Raw genomic sequence first — 14,792 nt, forward strand, 5'->3', positions numbered from 1 at the left:
AAAAAAGAAATGATCAGTTCTATAATAAACACACACGCTATATGGACAAAAGTATTGGGACACCTGACAATTACACCAACAGGTACTTTTATGACCCACATTAGACATTAATATGAAGCGGGTCCCCCCCTTTGCAGCTATAGCAGCTTCTTGGAAGGCTTTCCATAAGGTTTTGGAGAGTTTCTGTGGGATTTTTTACCCATTCATCCAGTAGAGTGTTGTGAGGTCAGCCTCCGATGTTGGACGAGAAGGCTTGGCTCCCAATCTCCGTTCCATTTCACCCCAAAAGTGTTCAGTGGGTTACGGCTAAGGCTCTGTGTGGCCAGACAAGTTCTTCTACCCCAAACTTATCCAACTTGCATACCATGCATGGAATAGGCTTATGGCTCCTGAATCTAAGACACAACTGAGGACTGATTGAGGTTTGAGGCTCTACATCAGGAAAGATGGGCAGACTGGATGATTCAAATTGGTCTTATCTGCCGTCATATTCTGTTTCTACGTGTGTGTGTTTATTTGTATATGTAATGGATGCAAGGCTAAGGCAGTTGTGAATTACCACAGCGTACACTCTGACCTGATATTTTGTTACATTTTGTATTACATTAAATGGTTGTTTATGTGCACATGATTGATGGTTTGCTCCACACGCCGAGGCATTTCTCAGTCTTTCCAATGTCTTTCTGTTACTTTGTTGAGTTGTTTTCCTAAATTTCGCATTAGTGCTTTACCTTAACGTTGTCTCCTCATTCTTTACAAATCCATGTCATGGGCAGGTGAATCATTTGGAATCGGTACAATTGTATTTGCTTCTGCTTTATTTTAAGCATATAAGATGGCAGCCAGTATCATAACACGCCTAGTAAATGAGTTATAGTTTGTTATACAGCGTTATCGTATTCTGCGGTCCTGTACAATGTTATTCAGTGAATGATAGCTCTATAGGTGAGGTGGCACCTGCCATTCTGTCTTTTTCTACAGTTGTACCCTTCATGTGAAACGTTGCCCAGGGTTTTTTTTTTTAGAAAGCTCGGAGGAAAAGTGGTTAGATTTGCCCCTCTTTGCAGTGTCCTGACATAAATACTATATTAACGCTAAGAACTCATACTCTCTTGTCTGAGGCTGCCTGTTTCTTTGGGGAAAATCTTCGCAGCAGGGACGTTTTGCTTCAAGAGAAGACTCTATCCTTGATGCCGACTTCCATGCTTACATCTCCTTGTGCAGTGGATGCCAACCTGGGTGTCAGAAACGTCGCTCGTTTACCTGGCGACTAATGGAATGCAAATCCATTGACCTATTTATTTTGACTGTGACGTTTCTAATTACCATGGGTGCCTCCCTCTCTTCCACTCAACTTTTTTAAATTTTTACAAAATACACCAGACACCAGAAGTCGCCGTAACTGGGGAAACAACCAGTGATTTATGTAATCTCTGTCTAAGCCGTGTCGATTCTTTTTTTTGTGGTGTGCCTTTCTACAAACTTCTGCTGTTTCCTCTCGTCGGAGACATCGCTTACTGGCACAGCACACGATTAAATTGCAACGTGGGAGCCATGGAGTGAGCAAGTGAAGTTGCCATGCCAACCCACGACATAGTACCAGCCGGGGGATGCAGCAAACAGGCTTTGTGCTGAACATATTCCGAAATGCTCCTTCAGCACCAGAGAGCCTTGGAATGGACGCTTTGGTACTGGGATACTTTAGCGTGTTACGCATAAACGTCAAGCCCCAGAGATCACATATCACACGCTAACATAACTACCGGTAATTCCATCAATATCGACATATATGTCTGAACTGTGTCCGTAGTCCACCTCTTTATAAAAGAACCCTTTCAAGTGAAGTCTGTTCCAAATTATCATGAATTCTGAGTAATCGTTACCTGTTCCTTTTAAAAAAAACCTACACGTTTGGCGTTTTCACGGCTGAATTCTCAATTTAGTACATATGGTTTGCCGTTAGTGGCTTTGCCACATTCTGCCTTTGTGAACTTCACCTACCTTGTCTCTGAAGGAGAAGGAAGGTGAAGGACTATTGTTCTCGTCTTGCATTACTGCTTTTTATAGACATAAATTATGTGTTTTGCTGTGTTTTTTTTTTTTTTTTTTTTTTTTTTTTTTTTTGCCAATTCTGGTCATTATCAAAGAAAAAATCTACCTGGTGTTTAAGACCGCAATGAATATTGAGCATCATTTTGAAACGAATATAATTTGGGTCAATGATAGTTCTTGTATATTGACATTTTAGTAATATTGTACATTAATGCAAATATAACTAAAATGTATAGATACAATTCGAATCTGGGAATAATGTCATTTTTAATTCTATAATTTTGATTAGACATTATGTGATGTGGTTTCCTTTTGTTACAAGAGCTGTTAATTCTGATGTGATATTGATTTTTTTTTTCTTATTCTAGTATTACCCTCTAAATTATTACCCTCTTTGGTGTAAAAGCACTATATTAATGGAAGGGCACCCCCATACCTACAAACCCCCAGTATCGCCCAGTCGTAGGGGGAAACTAGATGCACAGCCACTGAATCATCCACCTTGTTTGAAATGCTTGTTGTTGTATGGTATGCAATCCACATAAGTCACGTCAGAGGGATACAGAGGTTTATTACTCAGATACCACAGAACTAATTTAGCAGGTGAATTCTTTCCCATCAAGGCAGCGATAAGACCCCAGTTTGATGTGTGAGTCAAACACTGGCTTGGAGACGGCACCTTAAATTCCACAGCGTGCTGTAAACCGCGATTAACCCAATGTTTCCCGGCGGAAAACCATTGAGAATGACAATGAACCCATTTGAGAACTCGCTGCACTGTGTCTTTGGTAACGAAGGGGGATGATTAAGGAACATCTCCATCTAAAATGAGCATTTGCTATTATCACCGGTTGACCTAGCAATGTATTTAACATTTAACAGCCCATGTACAGATGTTTGTCAGCGCTAATTTTTTCCCCCCGTTTTGTTTCCGAGTCGTTTTCCAGCACCTAAAGGGTTGAAAGGTTGCTGTAACTGGCACCCGCAGCTGCTCTTTCTTTTGACAGGGGATAATTTTGCATCCAATGCTTTGTGTGACAGCTGCCTAATTGGGCATTCTCTCCTTGTAGCAAGCCTGCCTCCTTCAGCCTCCCTGCTGACAAATGGTGGTGGATTATAGATGAGGACACGCTGACCCGTTCGACCTTGCTGAGACAGCAGGGAGGAGCCTCTCGCATCATGCGAGAGGTTTCGGGTCATCTAAAGGACAAGGTCATGAGCCAGGTGGGGAAGCGAGTTGATATCACATGACAACAATCCAATGTCACTATGTCAAGGGCGATTGCTTCATTATCGATCACAGCCCTATCCATGGTGCCTCGTTGGAACTGCATACATATTGAATATCCCTGATTAAAGGACTGTGCGGTACACCAGCGTCGGGAAGTAGAAATAAAAATAATAATAATAATCAAGCTTCACACTGTGATTGGCATCTTTTTAACTAAAATAATTTCAACATAATCTGTATGGTGGATACCAAACAATTTTCCCCGGGCACAAAGCATAAAGGCGACACCTGGGTTATAAAACCATTTTTCTTTCTCGGCTTATAAATTTGACCAGGTGGCCAGTGACATCTGCACACCCATAATCTCAGTGCTTCGGTGCACATCTTGTCGTTGATTATATATATTTTTTATTTAAGGAACCTAGACATTTAACCCATTGACAGCCAACAGAAAGTATAGAACCCCCCTTTTAACCTAGTATACAAATGATATACCGTTTTGTATGGCTAAAGCTAAAAAAATAATAAATAGTATAGTGTCCTGAAGTTCTCATACAAAGGGCACCGGAATCAATAGACTGTCACCAAAAGTAATCATTCAGAAGCTGAGAGTAGGAGGTCACGTGACTGCTCCTGTAGTATATACTTTATGTGGGTTTCTGTTGCATATATATATATTTTTTATTTTTCTTTTTTACAAATGTTTAAAATCTGTGAAAATGATTCCAGAAACATATGTTGTGTGTTTAAGCAGGTGTTGCTCTCCCAAGTGTTATTTTTCCCCTTTGTGGATCATTCTAATTAGGGTTTCAGGCATATTGGGATTTTGTCGAACTTTTAGCAGAAAATATGCTGGATTACCTGCTATTTTAGCGGTAGGAAAGCAAATCAAGATCAACCAATATTAAAAAAAAAAAAAAAAAAAAAAAAAATGAAGCTGTCGCGTAGATCCCGTGACAAACTTTTTTAATAGAAAGTGACCTTTAGCAAGGTACACAGAGTTAAAGTCAAACCGAGGATTCCTTTTCAACTGTCAGAAAACAAAGGGAATATTATTTCAACTGACTCTTTCTGTGAAAACACACATGCCGTGTGATGATCTTTTGTCTGTACGTTGAGATGTAATACTAGCCTCTTGAGGTAAAAGCCGGTCAGTTGTAAGAGTGATGAATTGGTTTCCTCAAGTAGAGTTTCCCGGTGTAGTAGCGTGTCGTAGCGTGTGAGTGTTAAGTACTGACCTTGATTTGCATATGCTTAGCAGAACCGAGCGCCTGATTCAAGCGTGGCAGACGTTTAATCCCGTGCCCTCGCACGCGTATTCCTGATTAGCAGCAGCAGTCGTCGTCTTGGAGGATATTGTGTTCATCTTGGTATTGGTCAGGACCTGGGCATTGGGGAGTCATGTCGGAGGAGAGTAAAGGATGTGATTAGTATTCTATGAAAGCCGTACTGTCTGCAGGAAAATAAATGACTGCTACACCTGTGCTTGGCACCAATGCTAGGAGAGAACGAGGTATGCCTGTCATCTGCTTTTACTGTATCACAAACTATGGCCCTCCAGGAAATGTCCCCCATCGCTTTCCTTTTCATTCTTGAAATAGATAATAGTACATTTTATTCTGGAAGCTTCAAACAATGATGATGTTCATTTTATCGTCGGTTGTTAATTTGAACAAGAAAAAAGGGATGCTTTCAGGATTTATCTGCTCCTTTGAGTGTTTGGTTTTACGTTGATGTTTTTTATTTTTTTATTTTTGTTCTCTCCCATAATCTTTCAAATTTAGTGATTTTTTTTTTTTTTTTTTTTTTTTTTTTTTTTTTTTTTTCCAAGAAGGGGAAAAAAGGGAGGGCGGGTGATACTTTGTATTACTTCCTTGTATCAGGCAGGTAGCTCTATACAGTATAAGAGTTACATTTCTGCTCTGTGTATGATCCACTGGCCTCTTGTTTGGTTTTTTTGGTCCTTTAACATTCCTCTTGCTTCCTCCTGGTTCCATCATGTCCAGCTCGACTCACAGAGCCAAGCCTCGAGGTCCGTGGCAGCTCATAATGTTGCCTTGCCCACTTTAGATGCAATGTGTTCGTTTAGTACAGAGTCCTGATTTCAAATAGCTTTCCCCCTTCCTCCTGCGGCAGGGTTTATTCGAGCGGCGAGGCGTCCAGGTTGTAAGTCTTATTCTGCAGAACAGACAGAGCCATTCAATTACTGGGCGAGTGCTAGACGCACATGAGATTTAAATCTGGATGTAAGCTTATCTTCTAACATGACAGAAGAAGGTAACGTCGGGAGAGGTCTCCTAAGGTCCCGCTATGCCAGTAATCACTGCAGATTGTCACTTACTGACTGCGGGATTTAAAAAGCATGTTTTTACCCCTCTATTCTTTAGTCACGGTTGAGTTTGCGTCTTTAATGGGTTTTTCTTTTGTTTAGTTATAAATCTACAATACATGTGCAAGTATGTAGTGATTATTCAACGGATTAAACTGCTGGGTTCTGTAGTCGTGGTGCACATTTACCATTTTATCCCCGTTATCCTGTATACATCTCAGGAATGGAGGGTATTGTACCTGTGTACTGGAATATATATATTAAAGTGTGTACCATTTTAATTATAAATTAAACATGGCTTCTTTTGGGGCAGAACTGAGAATAAATACAAAAGCAATGTTGGAGCTGGAAAATTTAAAAGGGTGGTAGATACGTGTAACAGCCTTCCTGCAGAAGTGTTAGAGGCTAAAGCAGTGAGTGAATGAAAACATGCTTGGGGTAGGTATAAAGCTATCCTGAATACACGGCTAGAGTAAGGATTTATTAAGGCCTTAAATCGGGGGGAAAATGGACAGACTAGACCGGCTGAATGGTTCTTACCTGCCGTCACATTTTCTGTTCCTATGCTTGACATGTTCAGTGAGAATTCTTTTTGTGATTTCCTAGCGCGTGTTCTGCATCCAGGATGCCTCATGGTCTCCATTGCTGGGCCATAAGCCACGTTGGCCAATTCTTTGCATTTAGTATGCTGACCCAACATCATGCATTGCAAAGTTCAATTCTCTGAGCTTTAAAGGGCAGTTATAACTGATTTGCCAGTAAATAAATATTTATTATTGGATTTATATACACCCATTATATTCTCCAGCGCCGTACATCCGATTTTTATAATCATTTTTTTACATTTCCACCTTTAGGATGGTTTTGATTTATTTTTTATATTTTTATTTATTTTAATTGTTTTTCTGTAAAGCCCATGTTTATCATTTTCCTTATTTTCTTTACCTGAGGAAGGGGGTATTCACAGGAATATGCTACAAATCTGTGCAAATTATTCTTATTGTATCTGGATAGAGTAGAAATAATACTGATGGCTATAAGTTGCCGAAAAAATGTTATAGGTTTACTATGTTGTACCCATAACCTCTTCAAAAGAGTCGGATCAGTCTCTGGATACCGATACGTATTTTGTTCTGATGTCTTTGATATTTTGCTGTAATGTCTGTTTGAGGACTGAATGTCCTCGGGCTCTTATGTCGGTTCTGGCATAGATTTCGGGTACAGTATAATTGTAATCTACCTTCTGCTTTAAAAACCAAATGAAAGAACTAAAAAACACATTGCCATAGTTACTAGGTCCTACAATTTATATTGTGTTAAACCACATAAGCATCTAACTTTTTTAAAATGCATTTCCGTTACTTGTCTCTTGTGCTTAGAACATTTACCTGCATGCACCTGACCTCTTTCGCCAGTCTGCTTAGCCACTCGCTGCTTTAATGCAGGTTGATTTAAAAGGACACTACAGTCTTCCAGGCAGGATCCTTGACAAAGACTGAATATTAAAGTACTTTATATTAAGTGTTACCAAAGTATTTTAAAATGCACTAATTAAAGCTTATAAAAAGGAAAATCATTTAAGAAGAAAGGGGCAGATTCTCCAGAATCTCCCTACGCATTTGAAAATTTAAAGGGATCACTCGGCTGTCAAATGCTTTAAAGTGCATACCATGGCTACTGTGTCCCTTTAAAATGTCTTTTTGATACAAAATGATGCTGAACTAATAAATAAATATAGATAGATAGGTAGATATATCTATATATATATCTATAATATAATATAATGAAAGCCTGTATCTAAAGACTACCCTATAGGAAACAATGTTTTTTTTACTGGTAAACATTATATATATATATATATATATATATATATATATATATATATATATATATATATATATATATATATATATACCGTATTTGCTCGATTATAAGACAAGGGTTTTTTCCCATAGCAAATGCTGTTATATTCGAGGTCATGTCACGCCCGTGCTCAGTCTTAGAAGCCCCAGGTTCAATTCATTTTTCTCAATTCTTTTTTTCCTAAGTTAATATTCACATTTTTGGGGGGTCGTCTCATAATCGAGCAAATACGGTATATATTTAAATATATATATATATTGTATAAAATTTAAATTAAATACAGCATTCTGTGCAGTACTAAATACTGGGAGTTGTGTGTGTGTGTGTATATATGATGTATGATTTAGTGTTTAAAAACTGCTTGTCACCATAGCAACAAATGAAATCATCAAGTTGCAAGGAATATGTGGTATCCTGGTACCACCAAATAAATGGTGTCCAGACATAATAGTAAAACTCGTATCTACGCCGCGGATGTACCGACAAAATCCTAAGAACGGCCCCGCCGTGGGAGTTATTACGTACTGATTTAAATATATATTCCACGGCACCGGGATATTCTGCCAATCGCATCACTAAAGACTGTTTTTTTAAATGAAAACTTTTGTATTGCTTTATTTTTAGACTCTTTTGGATAGCAACAATGCAGTTTAAATATTATACATTTAATAAAGACTTAAACAGAAACAAGATAGGATCCGGAGAATATCTTTGAGTTCTCATATTTTGGTATGAAACAAAAGTAGCTATAATTGGTTGAAAGTGTACGTTATTCTAGCTATATTTAAAGTAGAAAAAAAATCCTTTCAACTATCTCAATGTCCGCAAACATATGGAAGTTCAGGTGTGTAACAAATTCCTAACAAGCACTGATTAGGATTGTGAAATATCTCTTAAAGCACTTTGTTCAGCTTAAACTGGTTCCGATAACATTTACTGCAATATTGTATAGGTCATCCCTAAAGAATGACATTTGTTGTGACCGGCCTGGCTGTTAAAGAGACACTCCAGGCATTTTCTGTACTTTTAATGCATATAATAGCTGTGTGGTTCCTTTAAATTTTCATGGCATATAGATCGGGAGATTCGGCAGCATCTCTCAAATGCATTTGCCCCCTTTACCTCCCGTTAGCTATACATTATCCAGGAGGTTTGTTCAGCTGAGCCCACGTGATATACTGTGCTACATCTCTGGTAGGATTGGCATATTCCACCTCACCTCGTACTCTAGAAAAGCAAATTCATATACAATACATTTTTACCATGAACTAAAAATGAATGTTTGTTATGTATTTGTTTTGGCCTCTATTCCCGTGTAAGGCACGCAGTGTTGTAACGTTGGCTATGGGAGTCATGTAAGCCAAACTAGTTGGTTGTTTCATAGCGTGATAAAACGCTGGAAACACAATGTACAGTATGTGTAAATAGTGTGTATGTTAAGTGTATCTAAACCCCAGGAGCTCGGATCAAGTGCCAGCTGTTGCATCAGTCCTGTTTGTAATCTTACATGCTACTGTATGACCTTGACATTGTACTTGCAGCTTTATACTGTATTCAGCCTATTTTTAGGGCAGAGCACATTATGTGTTCTTCAGTTCAATAGTTATGGAATCAAATTGCCAAATAAAAGACGTTTAATAAAGAAATCCGGAGAAAGATTATATATGTAAATACATATAGAATATTAACATGGCGACGAAGCTCCTCACTAAGATATAAAGCAGACCTGACATCAAATGTAAACATGATATTAATCAGAAGAAGATTACAAACTATTTTTATAACCTAGCATAGGCCAGCCTTTGAGATACTCAGTTATTTCACCCCTTTTCCTTTTTAGTTTGGGTTTTTGGGGCATTCTTCTGAACCACCTTCTATTTCCTGTTTTCTCCCCCAATTAAAGAGTGTTTATGTGTGTAACATTTTAGAAAGCTATTGAATAAGTAGAAAATCAGGAAGAGCAGGGCAGTTATATGCTGGGATAAATAATCATCAAAATATCTTGACGGCCATGACAGTTGTGTTAAATATGTTTACAATACCTATAGGATTTTTCTACATCTGTTTTTGTAGTTTTTTTTTTTTTCATTGGAAGCCCTGAAACAAATATGTAGTAGATTAGAATAAGAAAGAAACCTAATATTTTTTTATGAAATTGTAAACTTTTTTTTTTTCTTTTGTCTCTTTTAGGTGGCAGTGCTACTTTGAATAAACAAGATACTGTCAATCAGCTGATCTTCTGAAACATTAAACCATACATCCCACCTTCCGCATGCTCCGTGAACACGTTCTATTAAACGGTCACGTTTTTGACAATGATCCTTCAAAGAACATCTGATTGGAATCCTGCATTCACTACTGGTGGTGACTTTAAAAGAACTTAGCTGTATAATTCCTGATGTTCGCGCAACTTTACAGTGGTCCATAAACTAGGTAAAGACATAGCTCTTCGCATACGTTTGTTGAACATGACTCATGGAGAAGAGCTTAGCTCTGAGATGCAACAGGATCCCATTGTTTTAACTTATCTAGAAGGCTTACTAATGCATCAAGCAGCTGGTGGGTCGGGGACTGCAGTTGACAAGCATTCTGTCGGCCGTGCAACAGTGGATGAAAACTTTAAGACGTCAGGAAATATATATTCCAACTCACAAAATAATGCCCCTGCTCACAGCAACAGCCCATGTCAGGGATCTGGTATGTTGCATCTCAAAAAAGCGAGGCTACTACAATCTTCTGAAGACTGGAATGCTGCAAAGAGGAGGCGGTTATCCGATACCGTGGTTGCTATAAATGGGAAAAATGAAGCTTTGCTGGCTGGTATGGCAGAAAATGTACCAAAAGGCAAGCAGGATAGCACATTACTGGCGTCTTTGCTTCAATCATTTAGCTCAAGACTTCAAAGTGTCGCATTGTCACAACAAATAAAGCAAAGTCTTAAAGACCAAGGGTTTTCCATAACCCAAGATGCTGCACGCGAGGAAAAAGATAACCGATGTTATGGTGTTGCATCCAGTCACCTAAAGACGATTTTAAACAAAAGCAAATCAAAAGATAAAACATCTGACAATAATTTGACTGGATTAGCTCAGCACGAAAAATTTGCGGAACCTTCTCTTTCCGGGCAAAGTATTTCCAAAGCAGCAAGTGAACCGGTTTCCTGCGCTGCAAGACTTCAGGCTGTTGCAAGTATGGTTGAGAAGAGATCTAGCCCTACTTCATCACCTAAACCAAGTATAGCCTGTAGTCAGCTGGCATTGCTTCTTTCAAGCGAAGCTCACCTACAGCAGTATTCGAGAGAACATGCTCTGAAAGCGCAAAGTGCAAGTCAGCTGGCCAGTGAACGGTTGGCTGCCATGGCAAGACTGAAAGAGAGCTCAGAGAATAACATGAGTCGTTTTAAGTTCTCAGCAAATTTACCAGCCAGCCACAACAGTCCCTCAAGGCCTCTTTCAAATGGAATTAGTAATGTTGGTAATATTTCTCCATTCCCAAATCAACTGGGTATCCCGCATTCTCCTCACAAGCCGGTTGTTTATAAAAACCATACAGAAAGGAACCATGTAAAACCATCACCAAACAGTAGTTTGCTTCTGCATCTTCTTAAGAGTCATAATGCCACAGGTGTAAGCACAAGTCATGTACAGGGCGAGAACTACTCCATGTTCGAAGAAAGTGCTACTCCAACAACTACAGATGACTTTTCTGATAACAATCCTAGTTTTACAGAGGAAGAGAGCAGCGATGATGAAAGCACTCACTCAAACTGTGCACCTATAGATTTGTCATTTAAAAACAGAGTGGACAAACCAGAGACGATACAAACTGCTTCCATAGACAATTTAACTGAATCTTTGCTTCACAATTGGGATCCTAAAGTCAACGGACTTGACATTGGCAGAGACCATAAAGACACGTCAGCGGACTCAACATTAAAGCCATATCAGAAGGTAACGCTGTTACAGCTGCTACTTGGTCATAAAGTTGACGAAAACCCACAGTCCGTGGTAGATCTCAGAGGGCCGCAGAAAGCAGCTGACGTGTCAAAGTTTAGTTTGCCAGCACACAACCATCTTTCTGAGAACACAAGCATTGGGAATTCTTCCCCATTAAATAATCTACCTTTGCATGGTCCCTCCAAAGCTGATGTTCCGGTAAATTTATCTCAACAGCCTTTTCAAATTAAACCCAGTTTCACTTCCTATTTAAATAAAATTCAGTCAGAAACACTTACAAATCCAGCTTCAAAACATTTAATAGAGCTCACTAGAAACAAAACATTTCAACCACCTGTTCCATTAACAAATGAAAATGCCCCAAATAATGCATTCAGCGCGAGTAAACTTCTTCAGAATTTAGCTCAATGTGGAATGCCCACTCCTGAAGAACAGCTGCCGAAACAATTAAATGTAAGTAATGGGAAAACCGTAGGGCTGGTTGATAGACTGAGATGCCCTCTGGTGATAAATCAGTCAAATTCTTTTGATGAGGGTAAGACTTTTACCAGTCCACCTACTCCGGTGGATTCAGGTCTTCCTAGCTCAGAAATTGAGAACCTCTTAGAAAGACGTACAGTTCTTCAATTGCTTCTTGGGGCACCTAACAAAAGCAAGAACGATAGAGTTCAGAAAACGGTTATTAAAAATGAAAGTCCACAAGACCATGATGAAAATATACCAAGTGAGCAAATTGTAACTTTGAAAATTAAAACTGAGCCTGAGGATGATTCCAGTACACATCATTTCAGAGACCTGAGAGTTCTGAGCCCTCATGATGTATCTGTTCACAAAACGGCCAGATCAACTCCAGAGGATACAAAGCCTCAGCAGCTTTCACCCCATGACTTTTCTGGAACCAGAAACGGACTTCTTAGTCGTTTGCTAAGACAAAACCATGACGGATATGATACAAACGACCTGGGTATAAGCAGACACTGTGAATCCAAATTAACAGAATCCAAAATCCACTGTGTTCTTCCAAAAAAGAGAAAAATGCCTCAACATGAGCCAGTGGAAAGCCAAGTAAAAATTGCAAAACTCAGTTCACCAGATAGAGGAAGCCATCAGTTGGTTGGGCCAAGATTTTTACAAGAGGAAATAAATGGCGGCAAGGCTGATCATGAAACTAGATGCACTGTGGGCCAGAGTTCATTTAATGAAAAAAGTGTATGTTGGTCACGAGAGAGTAAAGGGTTTAATGTGCTAAAACAACTCTTACTTTCTGAGAATTGTGTCAGAGACTTGTCCCAGCACAGGAACCACACCGTGGATGAAGAGGAGCTGAAGGGAAGCAGAAATAACTTGGCAGGGAGTTCTGATGTAGTTCCTTCGTTAAATGTTTTGATGGGAAAACATTCTCACGCAAATAATTTAGGTCAAATGACATTTCAGTATCAATCTTCCTTAAGACGTTCTCCCCATACCCCTCCAGAGGTTTCTGGGAATAAAATGGCTCTCATTAATTCAGGACATTTAAATATGTGCCCTGTGCCGAACGATAAAGGACCCATTAAATGGGTTATCGCAGGTATGGAAAAGAATGAATTCGGGAAGGATTCCCCAAGACTGACAAAGACCAATCCAATACTGTATTACATGCTACAAAAAGGGGCACATTCAGCTGGCAGTCAAGACTTTCGAGATCGGAATAGCTGGTCAGAATCTTTATTGGGAAAATCAAATGAAATGACTTTAAAAAAAGAACCAATCCATAGTAGACTCACCCACACCAATGGTATTGGTTTGATGAAGCCTTCCAGCCATTCTGTAAATAAGACAATCCACAATTCCAGTGGAGAAAAGTGTGGACGTTTTGATATGATTTCAATTAAGAAGGAGCCTGAATAGTCTAGTTAAAGATTTGCATCAGATTGTGTGAAATTTTTACTTAAAGTATAATTTTATGTATCAGGCATGATTATCAGGATAATCAAAATAGCATGATCTTTTTGACATGTTCCATGTATTTCGGTTGATTATTTTTCTTGTAATTATAGTTCATTAGAATATGTACATGAGATAAATATTGAGTGCAAGTGGATTATGGAATACTTTCACTTTTAACAGTATACATTTTTATTTTGTAAATTTATATTTAAGTCCTGAAACAAGTTGACATTTGGGTTTAATATTGCTGTCATGTTCTAAAATTTACATTTTTGAAACAGTTAAAATCGACAAGCTTAACGGTTGCAGCAAGATTTTCCATGAATAATTGTAAATGCGTAAATATATATATATATATGATTAAATATATTTTTCCTGCTTCATTCTATAAACTTAAATAATGGAAAGCTAATTTGTACTTTACGTAAAATTGCATTTCCACCTTTCTCTTAATTTGTATTTGAGGGGTTCCACAATTTATTAGCCAAACAGACGTTTAATATATCCACGTTTCAGCGCGTATGTTTTCTGGTTCAGCTATAAACACCCATGTTCTGGCAAGCATATTTTTAAATGCATGTACAACATGCATCTCCTGTGTTTTTAAAGGTCATTTTCTTTCATTTAGCCTGAAGAAGTTAAATTAAATTAAAAATATATTGGTATATCTTAAAGTTAAAATGTTTTCCTATTTGGCCCCTATATAGTATAACTTATACAAAATCTTTGTAGGTTCTCTAAAAAAAAAAAAAAAAAAAAAAAAAATATCTGGATTTTTGGGCAAAATTACCACCAAGGTTATATTTATTTTGGAAAGTTATTCATTTTTTCAATTTAGTTTTTAAATTGAAGTTTTCATAATCATTATGCGCTTTCCTCATTGTTTTGTCACGAGTTTTTCATTTCTGAAATTCATTTCTAATAGCCATGTGTTTTACAACCGGCAATAACCGTGAAATTCTAAATTGTCTAGGTGATATCATGTCTTTGACAAAAGTCTGCTGATTTGTAGCATTTTGGTTCATTTCTTTCTTTAACCGCTGTATTGTATACCGCGGTTGTGGACTGGAAATTCCGATGCACCAAATCAATGTTTTTGTTGTAATAATCACCCCTAAAAAGAAATGAAACACATTCAAGTTTCTTTTATACCTAAATGATGAAATAATACAATCTGTTTCATGGTTTACTTTTTCACGAATATTCCCTAAATCCGCTCCATACTTGGATGTGTTTTTGCTTTTGACAACATCTTCAGTGTAAAGTCAATATTGAAATAACATTAAGCCATGACTAGTTACAACAAACTCGTCGTGGTTTAGCCCAAAAAGTAGAATTTCAGAATGTCTTCTGCAGGCTGCATCATTAACCCCTTAAGGACAATGGGTTGTCCTTAAACCCTGTCTAGGCGTAGTGCTCAGATGGTGAAATG

The 14,792-nt window shown here is 38.2% G+C and overlaps 1 protein-coding gene across 1 annotated transcript; it reads left to right on the forward strand.

Annotated features, from left to right (window-relative positions):
• Nucleotides 1-9,772: 9,772 nt before the first annotated feature.
• Nucleotides 9,773-14,003, forward strand: NRIP1 (nuclear receptor interacting protein 1). Its single transcript, XM_053456876.1, has one exon. It carries the CDS (start codon nucleotides 9,944-9,946, stop codon nucleotides 13,319-13,321), a length of 3,378 nt encoding a protein of 1,125 aa, XP_053312851.1. The 5' UTR covers nucleotides 9,773-9,943; the 3' UTR covers nucleotides 13,322-14,003.
• Nucleotides 14,004-14,792: the final 789 nt, after the last annotated feature.

Source organism: Spea bombifrons, chromosome 2 (assembly GCF_027358695.1).
Source record: "Spea bombifrons isolate aSpeBom1 chromosome 2, aSpeBom1.2.pri, whole genome shotgun sequence".
NCBI lineage: Eukaryota > Metazoa > Chordata > Amphibia > Anura > Pelobatidae > Spea > Spea bombifrons.

Coding starts and splice junctions, on each gene's coding strand:
- NRIP1 (XM_053456876.1), top strand. CDS start 9,944: ATGACTCATGGAGAAGAGCTTAGCTCTGAGATGCAACAGGATCCCATT.